The following is a 16,716-nucleotide window of genomic DNA, read 5'->3' on the forward strand; positions in this document are numbered from 1 at the left end:
AACCTATCTAGGATCTTGTCCCTAGAGAAAATTGGCTCAATCCTCTGGCCTGTCAACTGGTGTTGTCACTGGGCATATCTTATCTAGGTGACAATGTTGTAGACAACACTATCTCACAGCAGATGTCCTGTTCTCTGACTGGTACAATCTCTTTGCCCACTGCGTCATGATGTTTCCTTAGCCTATAATGCTCCCCACAAGATGCCAAGACTAACAAAAGCCCCAGTGCCAGGTGTGGGAAGCCTCCCCGTGTGTTGTTGCTCAGAGGAGTCGAAGGCTCTCCAGATAATACAGGCGACCGCAGTTGCTCTAGGCTGCCTCCCAGAACTTGAAGGTAAGACCCTACTGCTGAAGTCACTGGGTTTGGAGGAACTGAACTGGACCTGACCTGGAAGTCTCTTCCCTGAGGACTTGCTCTCGTAGTGTCCAAAGGTGCCATGCGCGTGCCAATGGAGAAAAGCCATCAATAGTTCCCCCGAGCTATAAAGTCTACTAACTCCAGTAATGACCAGCACCAGAAAATGTCCCCAGGGGTACAGTAGTGACACTTGTATTTTTGGGTAACCCAGCTGTCGTTTAATTATACTTAAGGCTCACTCAGTAGGAAGGAATTCATGTCTGGTATGTAAAACCAGAGAATTATCTATTCTGATGCGGTCAGGCACCCTAGAGATGATACTTCCACTGCCATGTCCCTACACCAGTATCATTTCTAATGGCATTCTAAATTCTTACCCTTGCACCCTCAGGTAGTGACGCTCTCAGCTCTTACCAAAGAAGCTGTAAGCTGCTTCCTCCTCCTCCTCCTCCCCCTCCTCCTCCTCCTTCAATTGTAGAGACCATTATAGGAATCCACAACTGGTCAAAATAAAGAAAAAAATAAAACAAAAATTGCATTTGTTACTGATGGAGTCTGGTCCTTCTCCTCTGAAGGATGTGCCGGCAGGAACTCACTCAAATTTTAGTCTCCACTGTACAGAGAAAAAACTACATACATATTACTTAACTACTGCTTGCACCAAACAAATTGCGCCAAAACACAACAGTGAGCCTGCCAATGAGGTCCATGCCTTTAATCCCAGCACTTGGGAGGCAGAGACGGATGATAGATCTCTGTGAGTTCAAGGCCAGCTTGGTCTGCAGAGCAAGTTCTAGGACAGGCTCCAAAGCTACAGAGAAACCCTGTCTCAGAAAAATATAAAATAAATAAATAAATAAATAAACCCTACACACTATTCTTTTGTTCCTGTGCAAGAAGAACTTTGGCTTGAGGTACCAAGTCCAGCCTCTGTCACCCTGAGATGCAGTGGAAGAAGTCTGCTTCCAGGATCCCTCTGGTAGCCAGGCTGGCTTCCCTAGGGTATGTAATCTAAGATGAAAAGGGGAAGATTGGGGAGGGGGAGAGAATAGGGGAAGATCGAGCTAGATGAGGAGAAAAAGGACAGCAGAGGGAGAAGAGCTGAGAGAGAAGAGGAAGGAGAGAGGATAGAGGAGGGAAGGAAAGGAAGAGAAGCCCCAGACAGCAGCCGGTCATTGCTATATCCCACCAGAAGCCACTTGGCAGTACTTCTCTGCAGGAGGCACCCTCACAAAGCTAAGACCACTGGGCAAAAGCAAGGAGACCAAGAGAGACTGGTGCTGAGGTGGCAGTGGCCACCAGTGTGGGCAGGAACAAAGACCATGGGACTGCACACTCAGGTGGGCTCTAGGTAATGGACATGCTGATTTTAGTCTCTTATCTGGAGCTTTGATGATATTCTTAGCAAGAGCTGTCCTGGAGTGATGTCTGGATGCTTCTCTCCTCTCTTTTGGGTCCTTTTCATCAATAACCTAGTTTTTTTTTCTCCTCTTCGCAAATTGTCCTGGTGGAATGTTTTTACATGAACCCATTTCAGGACAGAGGGAAGTAATTTCTAGGATTTGGAATACAGTCTTGCCCACCCCATAGTACATCCTTTGCTTCTCCACTAAATAGACTTTTAAAAATTTTTGATACACAGTCTCACTACGTAGACATGGCTGTCCTAGAACTCATATATAGACCAGGCTTGTCTCAAATTCAGAGATCTGCCTACCTCTTCCTTCTGAGTCTTGGTATCAAAGGTGTGTGCTACCACACTGTTAGACCTATGTGTGTGTCTGTGTTTTATTTTATTTTTCTCTCATATATTACATCCCAACTGCAGTTTTTCCCCCTTCCCCTCCTCCCAGTCCCTCACCCTTACCTCAGTCCATGCTTTATTTTTTTATTTTTTATTTTATTTTATTTTATTTTTTTTTTGTTTTTCGAGACAGGGTTTCTCTGTGGCGTTGGAGCCTGTCCTGAAACTAGCTCTGTAGACCAGGCTGGTCTCGAACTCACAGAGATCCGCCTGCCTCTGCCTCCCAAGTGCTGGGATTAAAGGCGTGCGCCACCATCGCCCAGCCTTATTTTTTTATTTTTAAAAATTTATTTATTTATTATGTTTACTGTGTTCTTCCTGCATGTATCCCAGCATATCTCATTACAGATGGTTGTTGAGTCGCCATGTGATTGCTGGGGATTGAACTCGGGACCTCTGGAAGAGCAGCTAGTGCTTTTAACCTCTGAGCCATCTCATTATTTTTTAATTAATTAATCTATTTATTTTACAAACCAACCAGTTTCCCCTCCGTCTTCTCCTCCTGTTCCCTTCCCCCACCTCTTTTCTACCCCCTCCCATGCCCTCCCCTGTACCCCCCACCCCTAGTTTACCAGGAATCTCATCTGTTCTCTTCCCAGGGAGATCCATGCCTCCCTCTTAGGGTCCTCCTTGTTATCTAGCTCCTCTGACAGCCCCATTAATTTTTAAATCAAGAGATCACTTACATTTTGTTTCTGTATATGGATGCATTTGCATGTGTGGGGACAACTTGCAGGAGCCAGTTCTTTCCCTGCATCCTGAGGGTCCTAGAATCAAGCTCAGGTCATCAGTTACAAGGCTGCATCACCACACTACGGCTTTCTATGTGGCTTCTGGGAAATGATTTCAGGTGCTCTTACAGGCACTTTACCAGCGGTGCGGGGTTGCGGGGGGGGGGGCTCTCTCTAGCCTCCTCCACGCTTGAAACTACTGCTTAAGAGCCAAAGGGGAGAGTACAGGCCTGTACTGCTGAGGCATCATTGAGGGCTCAAGGCCACAATGAATTCCAGGCCAGTCTTACTTGATAAAACCCTGTATCAAAACAAGAAAAAGGGAGTAGAGGAATGGCCCAGAGGTTAAAAGCACTTGCTCTTACAGAGGACCTGGGTTTGATTCCCAACATCCAAGGTTGAGAGCTCACAAATGTCTTTAAAGGATCTTTTAAAATGTATTTGTGTGTGTTTTGTCTACATGTATGTCTGTGCACATGAGATCGTCCTGCTTGTATAGGCCAGGAGGCAGCTCCAACCTGGAACTGGAGTTGTAGACGGTTGTGAACAACTGTATGGGTGCTAGAAATTGAATTCTGGTCCTCTGCAAGAGTAGCCAGCACTTTACATCACTGAGCCAATCTTTCCAGCACCTTCACAAGAGCCTTTAACTCCTTTCTGGGGGATCTGATGCACCTCCATGACAACCTACAGTCTCCCAGCTTATTATATCCCTCAACAGGCCTGTTCCTCTTGGAGAGGATCAGTGGTTCCCAGCACCCATGCGGTGGCTTACAGCAACTTACAGTGCATAGTGCCCACAGACTCAGGAAGGCACATACATGTATGTAGAAACGGATGCAAGGAGTGGTGGCACACACACACCCGTTCCAGCATTTGGGAGGCAATGGCAAGCAAGCCTGAGTCTGTGGCTCTCAGGGCTACCCACATAACTCACAGGGATCCTCCTGTCTCTGCCTCCTAAGGGGGAATTAAAGGTGTACGCCATCACTGCCTGCTGAGACTAAGAACATTTTCAAAACCAAAGGGAGCCAGGGGCAGGTGGGTCTGAGTTTGAGGCCAGCCTAGTCCACATAGCAAGTTCCAGGAAAGCTAGGCTAGAGTAAGACTGTAACAACTTTAAAGAACTGCATAATTTTTAAATCTTTAAATAATCTAAATGGCTCGTAACTCCCATGGTACCAGAGCTGATGTGTAATAATGAAAGGATGCTCAACTGCACTCACAAGCTGGCATCAAATTAAGTTCTCCTCACGCTGGAAATGGCCTGGTGGGTGACTTGTTCTTAAGTTTGATTCCCATTAATTACCCAGATGGTGGCTTACAACTTTAACCTCAGACACTCTCCTCTGTGGACACTAGATTTATACACAGTACACACACATACAAAAAGGCTTTCTCATATATCAAGTTCCAAAAAAAAATCTTACAAGTTTTCCAAATTCGCAAAAAAAGGGGCTTTCTGCCCCCTTGTGGTCACTCAGAGTATTGATGAGAACTTGCACACCGGTTAGTCTCCACCTGTTAGTCTAATTAGGAGGGAATGTTACTTCCCCACTTAGGGTTAACAAATGACCAAACCTAATGCTTAGTCACCCACTGATCAGCAAGGAGGGCTCAAAGGTAAACGTGTTGCCCAGGACCCTTCCAGACCACCCTGATCCCTCAATTGTGGAATGGCTTGTTCATAAGGTGCAGCCGCCAGTGTTTGGTTCACTGCTTCAGGGAACAAGGCAGGCACTTGGTCAACCCCAATCTGTCTCTGGGGCTCTCCCTGGTGTTTGTACACCCTAAGAACTACATCAAGCAGGTCAGAATGGGGCTCACAAGGCACCACAGCATCAGAACAGATGGAAAGCACCTCGAACCAGGAAAAGGGCAAGCTACAACATCCAGATGCCAGCCTTTCACAGGACTAAGGGAGGTGAACACACTGCAGACTGTGGCCACCCCAAAACCTGACATGTTAATGCCAAGAAACTGCTTTGCAAAAACCCCAGAAACTTACAGGGTTGCAGTGCTCACCATGCAATATGCCTGAGATCAACAGCTGGTATCAATAGGCAGCCTTCACCTCTTCTGTGGCTAGCCGAAACTCACAATGATAAAATACAACAAGGCAATGGAGACGGTACCCATTGGAAATACCTTCTAACCCAGAAAAGCTGATAAAACACAAGCCCAAGAAAAAAAGATGAGGGAGAGTCCCGAGAGATGGCTAGAAATTAAGAACATTGTCTGCTCTTCCAGAGGACCGAGCAGCAGCTCACAGCTGTCTGTAACTCCAGTTCTAGGTCATTCAGCCTCCTCACAGACACACAGGCAAATACCAATGCACTAAAGTTCTTTTAAAAAAAGCTCACTAAAACCCAGCTTTTGCTTTATGGAAAATTTATTGCAATATTCCAAAAGCACATCACTTTTTCTTCTCAACATCTTGCTCTGCAGCTTCCTTTGCCCTCTTTGCTCGGATGCCAAAGAGCCGGGCATTGGCCCGGGCCATGCGAAGACTGGCAAAAGCCTTGAAGTTCTTCTCTTCTTCTGTGATGACTCTGGCTTTCTCTTTTTTATAAACCTGGAAGACAGAAGTCAAGGTAGCTTAGAATGCAACCTGTCCACAGAACTGTGACGTTCCTCAACTCTAAGGAGCTACAGACGGTTTGGTTTGGGCACACACGGAACCACCCTCTGGGATCAAGTTACCACAGTACCTGGAAGACTGAGGTAGGAGGATCCTAGTTTAAGCCATCTTAAACTACAAAAGCAAGCTCTACACCAGTTTTGGCTTACACATGGAGACCCTACAGAGAAAATAACTAGAGCCACTGACTTCACAAAGATCATGGTTTGGCTAGCTTTATGCCAACTGGATACGAACGAACGTGATCATACAGGGAGCCTCAATGGGAAAATGTCCCCAAAAGATTAGGCAGTAAAGCTGGGCAGTGGTGGAGCCCAACTTTAATCCCAGCACTCAGGAGGCAGAGGCAGGTGGGTCTGAGTTCGAGGCCAGCCTGGTTTAGAGTGAGGAGGGCCCAGGCCACTGGGAACGGCAGTCCTGGTTCTCTATCAGCACTCTCTCCATAGCCTCTGCTCTTTACTACAGGCTCCCGCCTGGGCTTCCGTCAATGACGGACCACAGCGTGAAAATGTGACCCAAAATTGGCTTTGATCGCTGCATTTCACCTCAGTAACAGGGATATTCCACATCCCCTTTAGACAAGAACAAAAGCACCTGCCCCAAGCGCTCACTAGCATTCCAAACAAGGAATGATAATTTAGGGTCAAGCTAATTTCTGAAAGCAGTCAAGGCCATCCCTTAAAAATATGGAGGATTGCCAGCTAGTGGCAGGTGGGTCTGAGTTCGAGACCAGCCTGGTCTAGAGAAACCCTGTCTTATAAAACAAAACACACAAAGACGGGGGTGGGGGGGGTGTTGTCTCCTTGCAGCAGCCCCCACAACCCCATCACAACCCCGTCCAGCCGCCAATCTTGTCTAAAGCAGAAACCGAGCCCAAGGTAAGTTGTCTACTTACATTCCGGATGGGCATCACAGGTCCTGTTAGCTGAGTGGCCAATTTTAGTTCTTCAGCCTGTTTTTAAGAACAAGAAACGTTGAGTCCAGCTTCTTTCTCGTGGCTTTCACACTTGCTATGTGTGAGCTTTGCTCCTGAGGAGCAGGCTGCCTGGGCCTGTAGCACTCATTCTATGGCCGCTATGGCTTACTAGAGGGTCCTGCTCGAACAAATCTACCTTCATCTAACCCCACATCAGACAGACACCCATCGATCCCTGTTAAATCGTTTTACAATTCTTTATAATACCGTAATTGTTCCTGGATAACCTTGTAGGGGGGCATTTAGCCCCAGGTCACTGAGATGTTGGAAAGCACAGGGGTTCACAGCCGGCCCGCAGGGCTCATTTCCCCGTACGTGCCAGTTCCCTCATCTTAACACGGCTACCACCTCAGCTGAGCTGGATCCAGGCACACAGACTCACCTACGCTGAACCCCACCCCACAGGCCGAGTACGCACCGAACTATCTCCCTTCTTTGGAGCGGAAGGCTTCCTGGGGAAGAGGATGAGCTTGGAGCGGTACTCCTTCAGGCGCTGCACGTTGGCCTGCAGGGACTCGGTGGACTTGTTTCGCCTCCTTGGGTCCACGGAGATGCCGATGGTGCGAGCCACCTTCTTATGGATACCAGCCACCTATCCAGAAACGGAAGTGGGTGAACCGCATCGAAGGCCCTCCCCTGCTGCCCCTGACAAGAGAGCTCGGTGCCCTCAGATGGAAAAGGGTTCAAAGGTACTTTCATCAAGACAGTACAGCGATTCCGGAGAATGTCATCATTGCACCGAGCCCACCAAGCGCGCCGAACGCAGAGACCCCGCCGACCTCACTCACCCTGAGTTCCTCCAGGCTGAAGCCCCGGCCAGCTCGGACCTTGGTGTGGTAGCGCACTGTGGGGCACCTCACGATAGGCCTGATGGGTCCGGACGCGGGGCGCGGGGCAATGCGGCGCGCTTTCGCCTGCCGGGCCTTGCGCCTGCGGTAAAAACACAAGCGTCACCTCTGCTCCGCACGCGGCACGGCGGCCCCCGCCCCGGGAACGCACGAGGCCCGCGCCCGCACCTGCGGATCTTGCGTGCCGGCTGGTTGAACCAAGTGTCCACTCGCCGCTGCCAGTCCTTGTGGAAGTGGGGCTTCAAGATCATGCCATTCCGGCTGGGCGCCATGGCTGCCTAAGGCCGCGAGGGAGAGGAGGGCAGCGGGTGAAGGCCAGAGTCCCGAGCTCCCGCCCCAAGTCCTCCCGCCCCTGCCCGGGCTCCGGCCCCATGCCGTCGGCGCCTCGGCTCCTCCATAGCTGCGCGGGCAGCTTCTCCTCGCCGATGGCCGCGGAGGGAGCCCGATGGAGCCCGATGCGACACGATGGTGGCGGCCCGGCCGTAGGGACTCACCTCCCGTGCAGGGGAAAGGCCGAGCGGAAAGGATCGAGCGCCGCAAAGCACCCTGGGGTTGTCGAGAGTCCGGCCAATCCCAAGCACCGGCGCCCTCTATCCAATCAGAACGGGGAGAGGAGGAACTGGCGTCATGCGGACCCGCCCGCCGGCTGCCCGGCGCCTCGGTGGAAGTGTGGCGGCCGTTTCTTTGCTGGTTCCCGACCTCGTAGGGCTTGTTCCTCTGGTCTGCTGAATCGGAGGCGCCCAGATAGGAAAACTTAAAAGACCCGCGAATTAAAGTCCTAAAACTCCTTCTCCCTCCTGGCTTCGGTGTTTTTTACCCACCCACCCAGGAACGGTCTTTCCTCTCTCTCTTTTTTTTTCGAGACAGGGTTTCTGTAGCTTCGGAGCCTGTCCTGGAACTAGCTCTTGTAGACCAGGCTGAACTCACAGTGATCCGCTGGGATTAAAGGTGTGCACCACCACCGCCCGGCTCTTTATTCTTTTTTTTTTTTTTTTTTTTTTTTTTTTTTTTTTTTAAAGATTTATTTATTTATTATGTATACAACATTCTGCCTCAATGTATGCCTGCACGCCAGAGGCGGGCGCCAGATCTCAGTACAGATGGTTGTGAGCCACCATGTGGTTGCTGGGAATTGAACTCAGGACCTCTGGAAGAGCAGCCAGTGCTCTTAACCTCTGAGCCATCTCTCCAGCCCCCGGCTCTTTATTCTTTTAAGAGCTGTGGTCTCTCTGTGTTGTCCAGGCTTGCGTACAACTCACGTTTCTCTTCCTCGGATCTGAGATTATAGGCGTACACCACCATTCCAGGAATTTTTTTTTTGAGATTTTTATTTTTTTTTACTTTATGGATATGAGTGTTTCAGTGACTCACGTCCGCATCACGTACAGGCAGCGTTCAGAGAAACCGGGAGAGGGCGTCGGATCCCCGGGACTGGAGTTGTGAGTTGCCATATGGCTTCTGGGAGTGAACTGAACCTCTCTGGAAGAACAAGCAATAACTTGTAACTACTTAGCTGTAACTACTTAGTAACTGCTTAGCCGTCTCTCCAGCCCCAGCTCCCCATTTATTTAGATAAGCCCTTTACCCCAGACTTAACTCCTCGGGATTGGCTGTGAGCATATGTATATATTGCGTTTGTCCAGACAATGGCAGCGGCAACGAACCATGAAGCAGCCAAGGCATATATCCTGCATCTGTATGCTAATAACTGTCTTTTTTACTCCCCACCCTTAATAAAAAGGTTTCATCCTGATGAAAGTTCCATCATAGGAACTGTAGAAATGGAGCAATAAAGAGAGCTATAAAGTTTGAAAATGCTATAAATTTTATAAAAAGAGCTATACATTTTAAAAATGTTGGGCCTGGTGTGTCATGGACCTGTAATCTGCTATTCTAGAAACAGGCAGGACATTAGTAATTTCAATGCTTTCTTTGGCGACTTAGTGAGACCATCTTTCAAAAAAAAAAAAAAATCTGGCAGGATGGTTCAGCGGGTTAAAGGTGCTTACTGTCAAGTCTGACCATTTGAGTTTGACTCCTGGGACCCACCAACATGGTGGAAGGAGACAATCGAATTCCCCAGCTTGTCTGCTGAACGCCCTCTGCGTACCGTGGTGTGCTCACACGCATAGAAAATATAATGAAGAGGACCAAGGATGCAATTGAGTGGAGAGAACTCACCTGCTATACAGCAGACTATATTATAATGATTGAGACTCTAGGTTCAGTCCTCAGTGTGTGTGTGTGGAGGCCAGAAGTTGACGCTGGAGATGCCCTCCACCTTATTTTTGGACAGGGTCTCTCATTGAACCTAGAACTTCCCAATTCCGCAAGACTGACTGGCCAATCCCCTCCAGGGATGAACGCTTTCCCACGGTTACAGCCAGGGGCTACTCACACCTTCAAGGCTGACAGCAAGTTCCTTTGCTGAGCCGTTGCCCCAGCCCAGAGAAGTATTTGTTGAATGAAGGCCTTGATCCACGGTACTCATTTCTTTGAATGGAAGTCCCTTTGTGTGTGTTTTCCCAGACCCGTTCCTGTTAACTGCCAAGTACCTGGCTCTCTCTAACCTCAGTGATGTTTCCATCTCCACCACCATCTTCTCTTTCTGGGACAAACAGACTCAGGTCACTACCACTAATCTAGACCTGCACCTGCGTTCCAGCTGCAGTGCTGCTTGGGACAGTGGTGGCTGTTAGGGGTCTGAATCTAGTTAACTGAAAGGAAGTGGAGCTGTGCCCTTAAGTTTCCTCTGCTGCATAAAACCGAGATGGACACAGAAGCGAACGGTTATGCAAAGACTTGGCTGATGCAGTTTTTTCAAGCTCCAGCTCCTGTTCTCCTGGGCAGAGAACTCTACAAACGCAGTCCTACCCAAGGGCTTGTTGGACGACACCCTTGCAGGAGAGGCGTGCTCTGTACAGGACTGCAATCTCTTGCATGACTAGCCTCAGCTTGTTATTGCTGTGACTTGCTCATTCCAAACAAGCTGTTCCTTAAGTAGCTCCTTCCGTCCAGTGCTTACTGAAACTTATGTGTTTGGGAGCATCAGGAAATTCCAGCCTGATTCAATAATAAGTTTTCTTGGTATTCATAATCTGAGACTCCTTTAATCACATAACTAATTCTTTTTTGATTTTTTGTTTGTTTTTGAGACAGGGTTTCTCTGTAGCTTTGGAGCCTGTCCTGGAACTAGCTCTTGTAGACCAGGTTTGGCCTCGAGTTTACAGAGATAAACCTGCCTCTGCCTCCCAAGTGCTGGGATTAAAGGCATGCGCCACCACCACCCAGCCTTTTTTGATTTTTTTTTTTTTTTTTTTTTTTGGTTTTTCGAGACAGGGTTTCTCTGTGGCTTTGGAGCTCGTCCTGGAACTAGCTCTGTAGACCAGGCTGGTCTCGAACTCACAGAGATCCGCCTGCCTCTGCCTCCCGAGTGCTGGGATTAAAGGCGTGCGCCACCATCGCCCGGCTTGATTTTTTTAAAAGACTTATTTATTGTGTATCCCGCGTTCTGCCTGCATGTATGCCTGCAGGCCAGAAGAGGGCACCAGATCTCATGAATGGCTATCAGCCACTGTGTGGGTGCTGGGAATTGAACTCAGGACGTCTGGAAGAACAGCCAATGAGTGAGTGCTCTTAACTACTGAGCCATCTCTCTAACCCCTCTCTTTTGATTTTTTAAAAATACTTATTTATTTATTATGTATACAATATTCTGTCTGTGTGTATGCCTGCAGGCCAGAAGAGGGCACCAGACCTCATTACAGATGGTTGTGAGCCACCATGTGGTTGCTGGGAATTGAACTCAGGACCTTTGGCAGAGCAGGCAATGCTCTTAACCTCTGAGCCATCTCTCCAGCCCCCTCTTTTGTTTTTTTTTTTTTAATATTTATTTATTATATATACAATGTTCTGTCTGTGTGTATGCCTGCAGGCCAGAAGAGGGCACTAGACCTCATTACAGATGGTTGTGAGCCACCATGTGGTTGCTGGGATTTGAACTCAGGACCTCTGGAAGAGCAGGCAATGCTCTTAACCACTGAGCCATCTCTCCAGCCCCCCTCTTTTGATTTTTAAAGATTATTAATATTTATGTGTGTGAGCCTGCATGAGATATGTGCACCACGTGTTCAGGAGCCCACAGAGACCAGATGAGGGCATTTGATCCCTCAGAACTAGAGTTAGATAGGCGGCTGTGAGCTGCCATATTCATGCTGGGAATCAGATCCTGGGTTCTTCTGCAAGACCAGTAAACACACCAGGCTGTGGTGGCGCCTGATTTTAATTAATCCCAGAACTCAGGAGGCAGAGGCAGAGGCAGGCAGATCTCTGTGAGTTCAGGTCAGCCTGGTCTGCAGAGCAAGCAAGTTCCAGGACAGCTAGGGCTACACAGAGAAACCCTGTCTCAAAAAAACAAAACAAAACAAAACAAAAAACCAGTAAACACTCCCCAGACCTGGTCTAAAAAATAAAAAAAAATATATAGGGCTGGAGAGATGGCTCACTGGTTAGGGGCACTCCCCAGCACCCACATGGCAGTCACAACTCTTCATAACTGCAGTCCCAGGGGACCAGGTGCCTCTTCTGACATCCATGGGTACCAAGCACTGCACGTGGCACATACATATATGTTCAGGCAAAACATTTGTCATAAATTAAGCCTTTAATCCCAGCACTGAGGAGGCAGAGGCAGGTGGATCTCTGTGAGTTCAAGGTCAGCCTGGTCTACAGAATTCCAGGACAGGCTCCAAAGCTACACAGAAACCTTGTCTCAAAAACCGCAAAAAAAAAAAAAAAAAAAAGCTAGGTAGATGGGACTGTTTCAGTGGATAACAATTTTTACATTTGCTTTTTTTTTTTTTTTTTTTTGGTTTTTCAAGACAGGGTTTCTCTGTAGCTTTGGAGCCTGTCCTGGAACTAGCTCTTGTAGACCAGGTTGTCCTCGAACTCAGAGATCCACCTGCCTCTGCCTCCTGAGTACTAGGATGAAAGGCGTGCACCACCACCGCCCGGCTATTATTCGTTTTATTTTAGAGATAGGGTATCATTATGTAGTTCTGGTTGGTATGAACGCTGTAGGTTACTAGACTGGGCTCAAAATTCATCAAAATCTGCCCATATCTTCCTCCAAGTACGTACAAGCCTGGCATACTTATTTGTGAGTATGGATCTGGGCATTTGTGTGCCCTGGCATGGACTCGTCAGAGGACTCTGAGTCCAGTGATGGAACTCAGGTTCTCATGCCTGCTTAAGACATTGCTTAGAGAAATAGGAAACCTAATTATGCACTCTTCGGTAAGAATCAGAACTCAAACTTAAAATCTTCTTACAAACCCCTTGAGCCACCCCAAATGCTGCTGCTGGTCCTGCTACTGCTTCCTACCGTTCAGCAGCTTCCTCAGGTGCAGAGTGCTGGGCAATAACAATTTGCTCTGACAGGAAGTCACTGTAACCCATGCTCCAAATGCCCCTGCACAGGAAGGGTGGAGGCGCCGCGGGCAGGAACTATGAGCCAGCAAGCGCCTGTGGCTCACCCCACATGGTTTGAGTTCAGATCCTACACAAAGGGCTTGTCTTGCCACTGAAGGGCTCAAGGTATGAAGGGAAACAAGACTCGTGGCTGCACAGCTCAAATGTCGATTCTCTACCACAAAATGGGAAAGGTATCAATTTTGGTGGTGGAAGCTAAGCCACTCTACATAAGAACCCGGCAGGAGAGACTCCATTTGCTGGTGCACAGGGCAGTAGGTGGCAGTATCTGCATCTTCCACCAGTGCCTGTTCCCAACCCCCACACCCAATGAGTGTGCACTGTGATGCGGACAGTCAGCTCAGAGGGTCTTTCATCTTGGATCCTATTAGCATTCTAGAGGCACCCAGGACACAAACGGGATCATTCAGTCCAACTGGTGGGTCACCTTCAGATCTACAGAGCCACACATGGAGACAGCACCTGAAGCCCAGGAACTCAACTCAAACATGCACACACCCCGCAAGGAAAGCAATACACATGGAAGGTCAGTTGTCTCTGCCAACGATTTACTAATCCTGAATCAATAAATAGATATCAGAAGTCTTCATGAGAAACCAGAGAGAGCTGACAGAGGCTGAGATTTAAGTTGCAGGTGAGAAGACTCTCAGGCTGATGGCAGCTGGCCGACAAGTTCCGAGTTAACTGCAGGTGCAGTCGAGGAAAGTGGAGCTGGGCCTTGGAGGTGGGGGCTAGGGAGCCGGACCCTCCTCCTCCCCCAAGGCTTGTTTCTCCTTTTCAGCATCAATCCATTTCTGTGGTGCGATCATTTTCTTTGGCCCGTGGGGTGGTGGGCCAATGAGGGCCTCAATGTCCTCATAGTTTATCACTTCCTTTTCCAGAAGGGCATTCGCCAGCTAGAAAGAACAAGCACGGCAGTGTCAGTGCCCTGGACAAAGGCAAGAGCCTTGGAGGGCAGACGTCAGAGATGAGACCCATCCCACAGACTGTCTCTGTGTCCTAGGAGAGCAGGAGGGCTAATCTGTGAGCAGGGTGCCTCCGAAAGGTCGGCTTCCCAGAGAGAGACAGACGCAAAGGCAGTTAAGGCAAAGAATTGCTCCCTGTCTTTACCCTAAAAGTGAGCTGTCAGCTGCCAGCCTCATTAATTTTTCTATTTCCTTTCAAAACCTCTGCTTATTTCTGGCAAGTGCAATTTCCTTCACCAAACAAGGTATGTGTGTCTGGGAGAGGCAGGCGGGGGAGCTAAATACAGAGCCTCGTGCTTGGAATTTGTGGAGCTAGGCACCGACTGACACAACTGGGGAGGGATTTCTGCTCCTCTGGATACAGTCGAACATGAACATCATCATCATCTTCACCATCGTCATTATTATATTTCCAGACAGAAATATATATATAAACTCAGGCTGACTTCAAGCTTGCTATATTTGTCTCAAGTTCTTGAATGTCAGGATTACAAGCATATGCTACTATGCCTGACCCAGAAAATATTTTTATCCTAAAGGTCCTGTGTCTGTGGCCATATCCTGCTACATTTTGCTGGTTAAGAAACTCTTCCCAAGCGCTGAGTATGGTGGAACACTTCTTTAATCCCAGCACACTAGAGCCAAAGGGAAAGGCAGGTTTATGAGTTTGAGGTCTCCGTAGTTCCAGGTCAGCTAGGGCTACATAGTGAGACTCTATTTCAACAACAAAAACAAAACAAAACTCTTCCAACTCAAAGGCTAAAGGTGGTGCTTGCTGCTCACACAGAGGACCTGGATTTGGTTCCCAGTACCTACATGGCAGCTTTCAATGCCTATAACTCTAATTCCGAAGGAGCAATGACCTCTTCTGACCTTCACGGGTTCCTGCACATTTGTGGTGCACATATATACACTCAAGTACATGCACAGATATTAAACAAGTAAATCTAAAAAACCACCCAATATTTAAAAGAAAACTCTTCCGCATTTTCCTTTTGTTTTTGGTGATGCTGGCCTGTAGACATCTAGGCCCCGGGGTGATGTCTGCAGCTGTACTGGAAGAGGCACAGTTCCCCTTTACTCTCATCTGTCACTAGACTAAAACCTATTCACTGTAGTTCAGCTCAAATAGAGGCAGCTCCATTCTGCAGTCAGTGGGTACTCCACTGGCGGTCTTTCCAACCCCTACCCCTCCAGTACAGTAAGCTGAACTTCTGTACAGTAACACTGGTTTCTTACTAATCAGAGGTTACTTCAGCAGAGACTGCACTACCATAGGACCAATACTCTAAGGGTCTGAAACTTTTTTTTTTTTTTGAAATAGGGTTTTTTGGTGTAACAACTCTGGCTGTTCTGGAACTTGCTTTGTAGACCAGGTTGGACTTGAACTCAGATTTGCCTGCCTCTACGGAGCTCCTGAGTGTTGGGATTAAAGGTGTGTGCCACTATGCCTGGCTTTTTTATTTTTTAAGATTTTCTTTTTTTAATTTTTGGAAGCAAGATGTTACTCTGTAGGCTACGCTGGTCATGAACTCAACTATCCTCGTGCTTCTGCCTCCAGAGAGCTGGGGTGACAGGCCTGTACCAACAAGCCTGCAGCAACAATGCTTGGCTCTGGTGCCTCATTTCAAGGAAGCAAAAGGCTAGAAATAACTACCCACACCAACTCTTGTCTGTCTTCATGTGGCACCAAGAGCTATCACTTCCACTGCCTTCTGGGTAGAAGCCATCATAACCTAGGGACACGGTGCCTTCACCTCTGGAGCCTTCTTCCCTTTCAAAATTGACTGCCCACACCTCAATACCAGACAATCCCACAGGATATCCCGCAGTTCTGTGCTGTCCTTAGGACAGAGGTTTGAGAGACTGTCACAGAAAGGAGGAGTGTAAGATGTAGTGACTGCGTGTCCGGTGGGATCCGGGCCGCTGGGAAGGTGAGGAGTGTGCATCCACTAAGGCTAAGTTCTTACGTCAGTGCTGGGCTACTTGGGGTGAGGATGCCCGGTACTGAGGAGATGGTGACTGCAGGGCACACACATGACGACTAGGGAACACTGTACTATATAGGTGTAGTTTTTCTCAATCTAAATCTATTCTAAAATGAAAAGAAGATCTTTGAAAAAATTTGAGGGAGGGCTGGAGAGATGTCTTGGTGGTAAAGAGCATATACTAGGTGTGTATAGTGGCACATACCTTAATTATAACACATGGGAGGCAGAGGCATGGAGAGCTCTGAGAGTTTGAGGCCAGCCTGGTCTACACAGTAAGTTAGGATAGCCAGGGCTACATAGAGACCCTGTTTCAAAAACAGAGAGTCCACAAAAGAAGAAGGTGGAGAAGAAAAGCATATGCTACTCTTGCAGAGGAGCCAAACTCCTTTCCCAGACTCTGCTCAGGTGGCTCGCAAGCACCTGTAGTTCCAGATCCTTCCTCTAGCCTCTGTGGTCACTTGCACTCAAGTGCAGATACTTACACACCTACACAGACACACACACACACAATTAAAAATAAATTGAAAAATAGCTATTTTTTTTCCCTGGAGAAAAAGTTTAGCCGGGCGGTGGTGGCGCACGCCTTTAATCCCAGCACTCGGGAGGCAGAGGCAGGAGGATCTCTGTGAGTTCGAGGCCAGCCTGGTCTACAAGAGCTAGTTCCAGGACAGGCTCCAAAACCACAGAGAAACCCTGTCTCGAAAAACCAAAAAAAAAAAAAAAAGTTTAAGTGCTGGAAACCCCCTACAATTCAATGTTGATTACTGCTCGTGCTCCATAACCTGTGCACGAGGACAGAAGAAACTCTCTTTTGAATGCACTGGCTTGACAAGACTGTGGTGAGAAGACGGGGAAACACATTCTAGCTAATAGTGGGTGTCAGTATTGACCACACTGTCCCCTTCACTTCTA

General features: G+C 48.1%; 2 protein-coding genes and 1 non-coding gene across 5 annotated transcripts in view; all 3 read right to left on the bottom strand.

Annotated features, from left to right (window-relative positions):
* Positions 1 to 5,267: 5,267 nt before the first annotated feature.
* On the bottom strand, positions 5,268 to 7,903 carry Rpl13 (ribosomal protein L13). The gene is made up of 6 exons (XM_041650286.1): positions 7,853 to 7,903; positions 7,527 to 7,636; positions 7,299 to 7,440; positions 6,929 to 7,102; positions 6,430 to 6,486; positions 5,268 to 5,468 (listed from the first exon to the last, which is right to left on the bottom strand). Exons 2-6 carry the CDS (start codon positions 7,628 to 7,630, stop codon positions 5,310 to 5,312), a joined length of 636 nt encoding a protein of 211 aa, XP_041506220.1. The 5' UTR covers positions 7,631 to 7,636; positions 7,853 to 7,903; the 3' UTR covers positions 5,268 to 5,309.
* Positions 7,158 to 7,243, bottom strand: LOC121447722. Its single transcript, XR_005974246.1, has one exon. It is a non-coding gene; the product is annotated as a small nucleolar RNA MBII-202 (small nucleolar RNA).
* A 5,472-nt stretch (positions 7,904 to 13,375) lies between the features above and the next one.
* The window catches only part of Spg7 (SPG7 matrix AAA peptidase subunit, paraplegin), a 39,034-nt gene continuing 35,693 nt past the window's right edge, over positions 13,376 to 16,716 (bottom strand). For all 3 annotated transcript variants that reach the window (XM_041650672.1, XM_041650671.1, XM_041650673.1), the window contains one exon: positions 13,376 to 13,744. In XM_041650672.1, coding sequence (XP_041506606.1) covers positions 13,580 to 13,744 — 165 coding nt within the window. In that variant the 3' untranslated portion in view covers positions 13,376 to 13,579. The remainder of the gene's footprint in view (positions 13,745 to 16,716) is intronic.

The sequence above is a fragment of the Microtus oregoni genome, unplaced genomic scaffold (assembly GCF_018167655.1).
Source record: "Microtus oregoni isolate MIOR12 unplaced genomic scaffold, Mior012 000004F_ref0000308, whole genome shotgun sequence".
NCBI lineage: Eukaryota > Metazoa > Chordata > Mammalia > Rodentia > Cricetidae > Microtus > Microtus oregoni.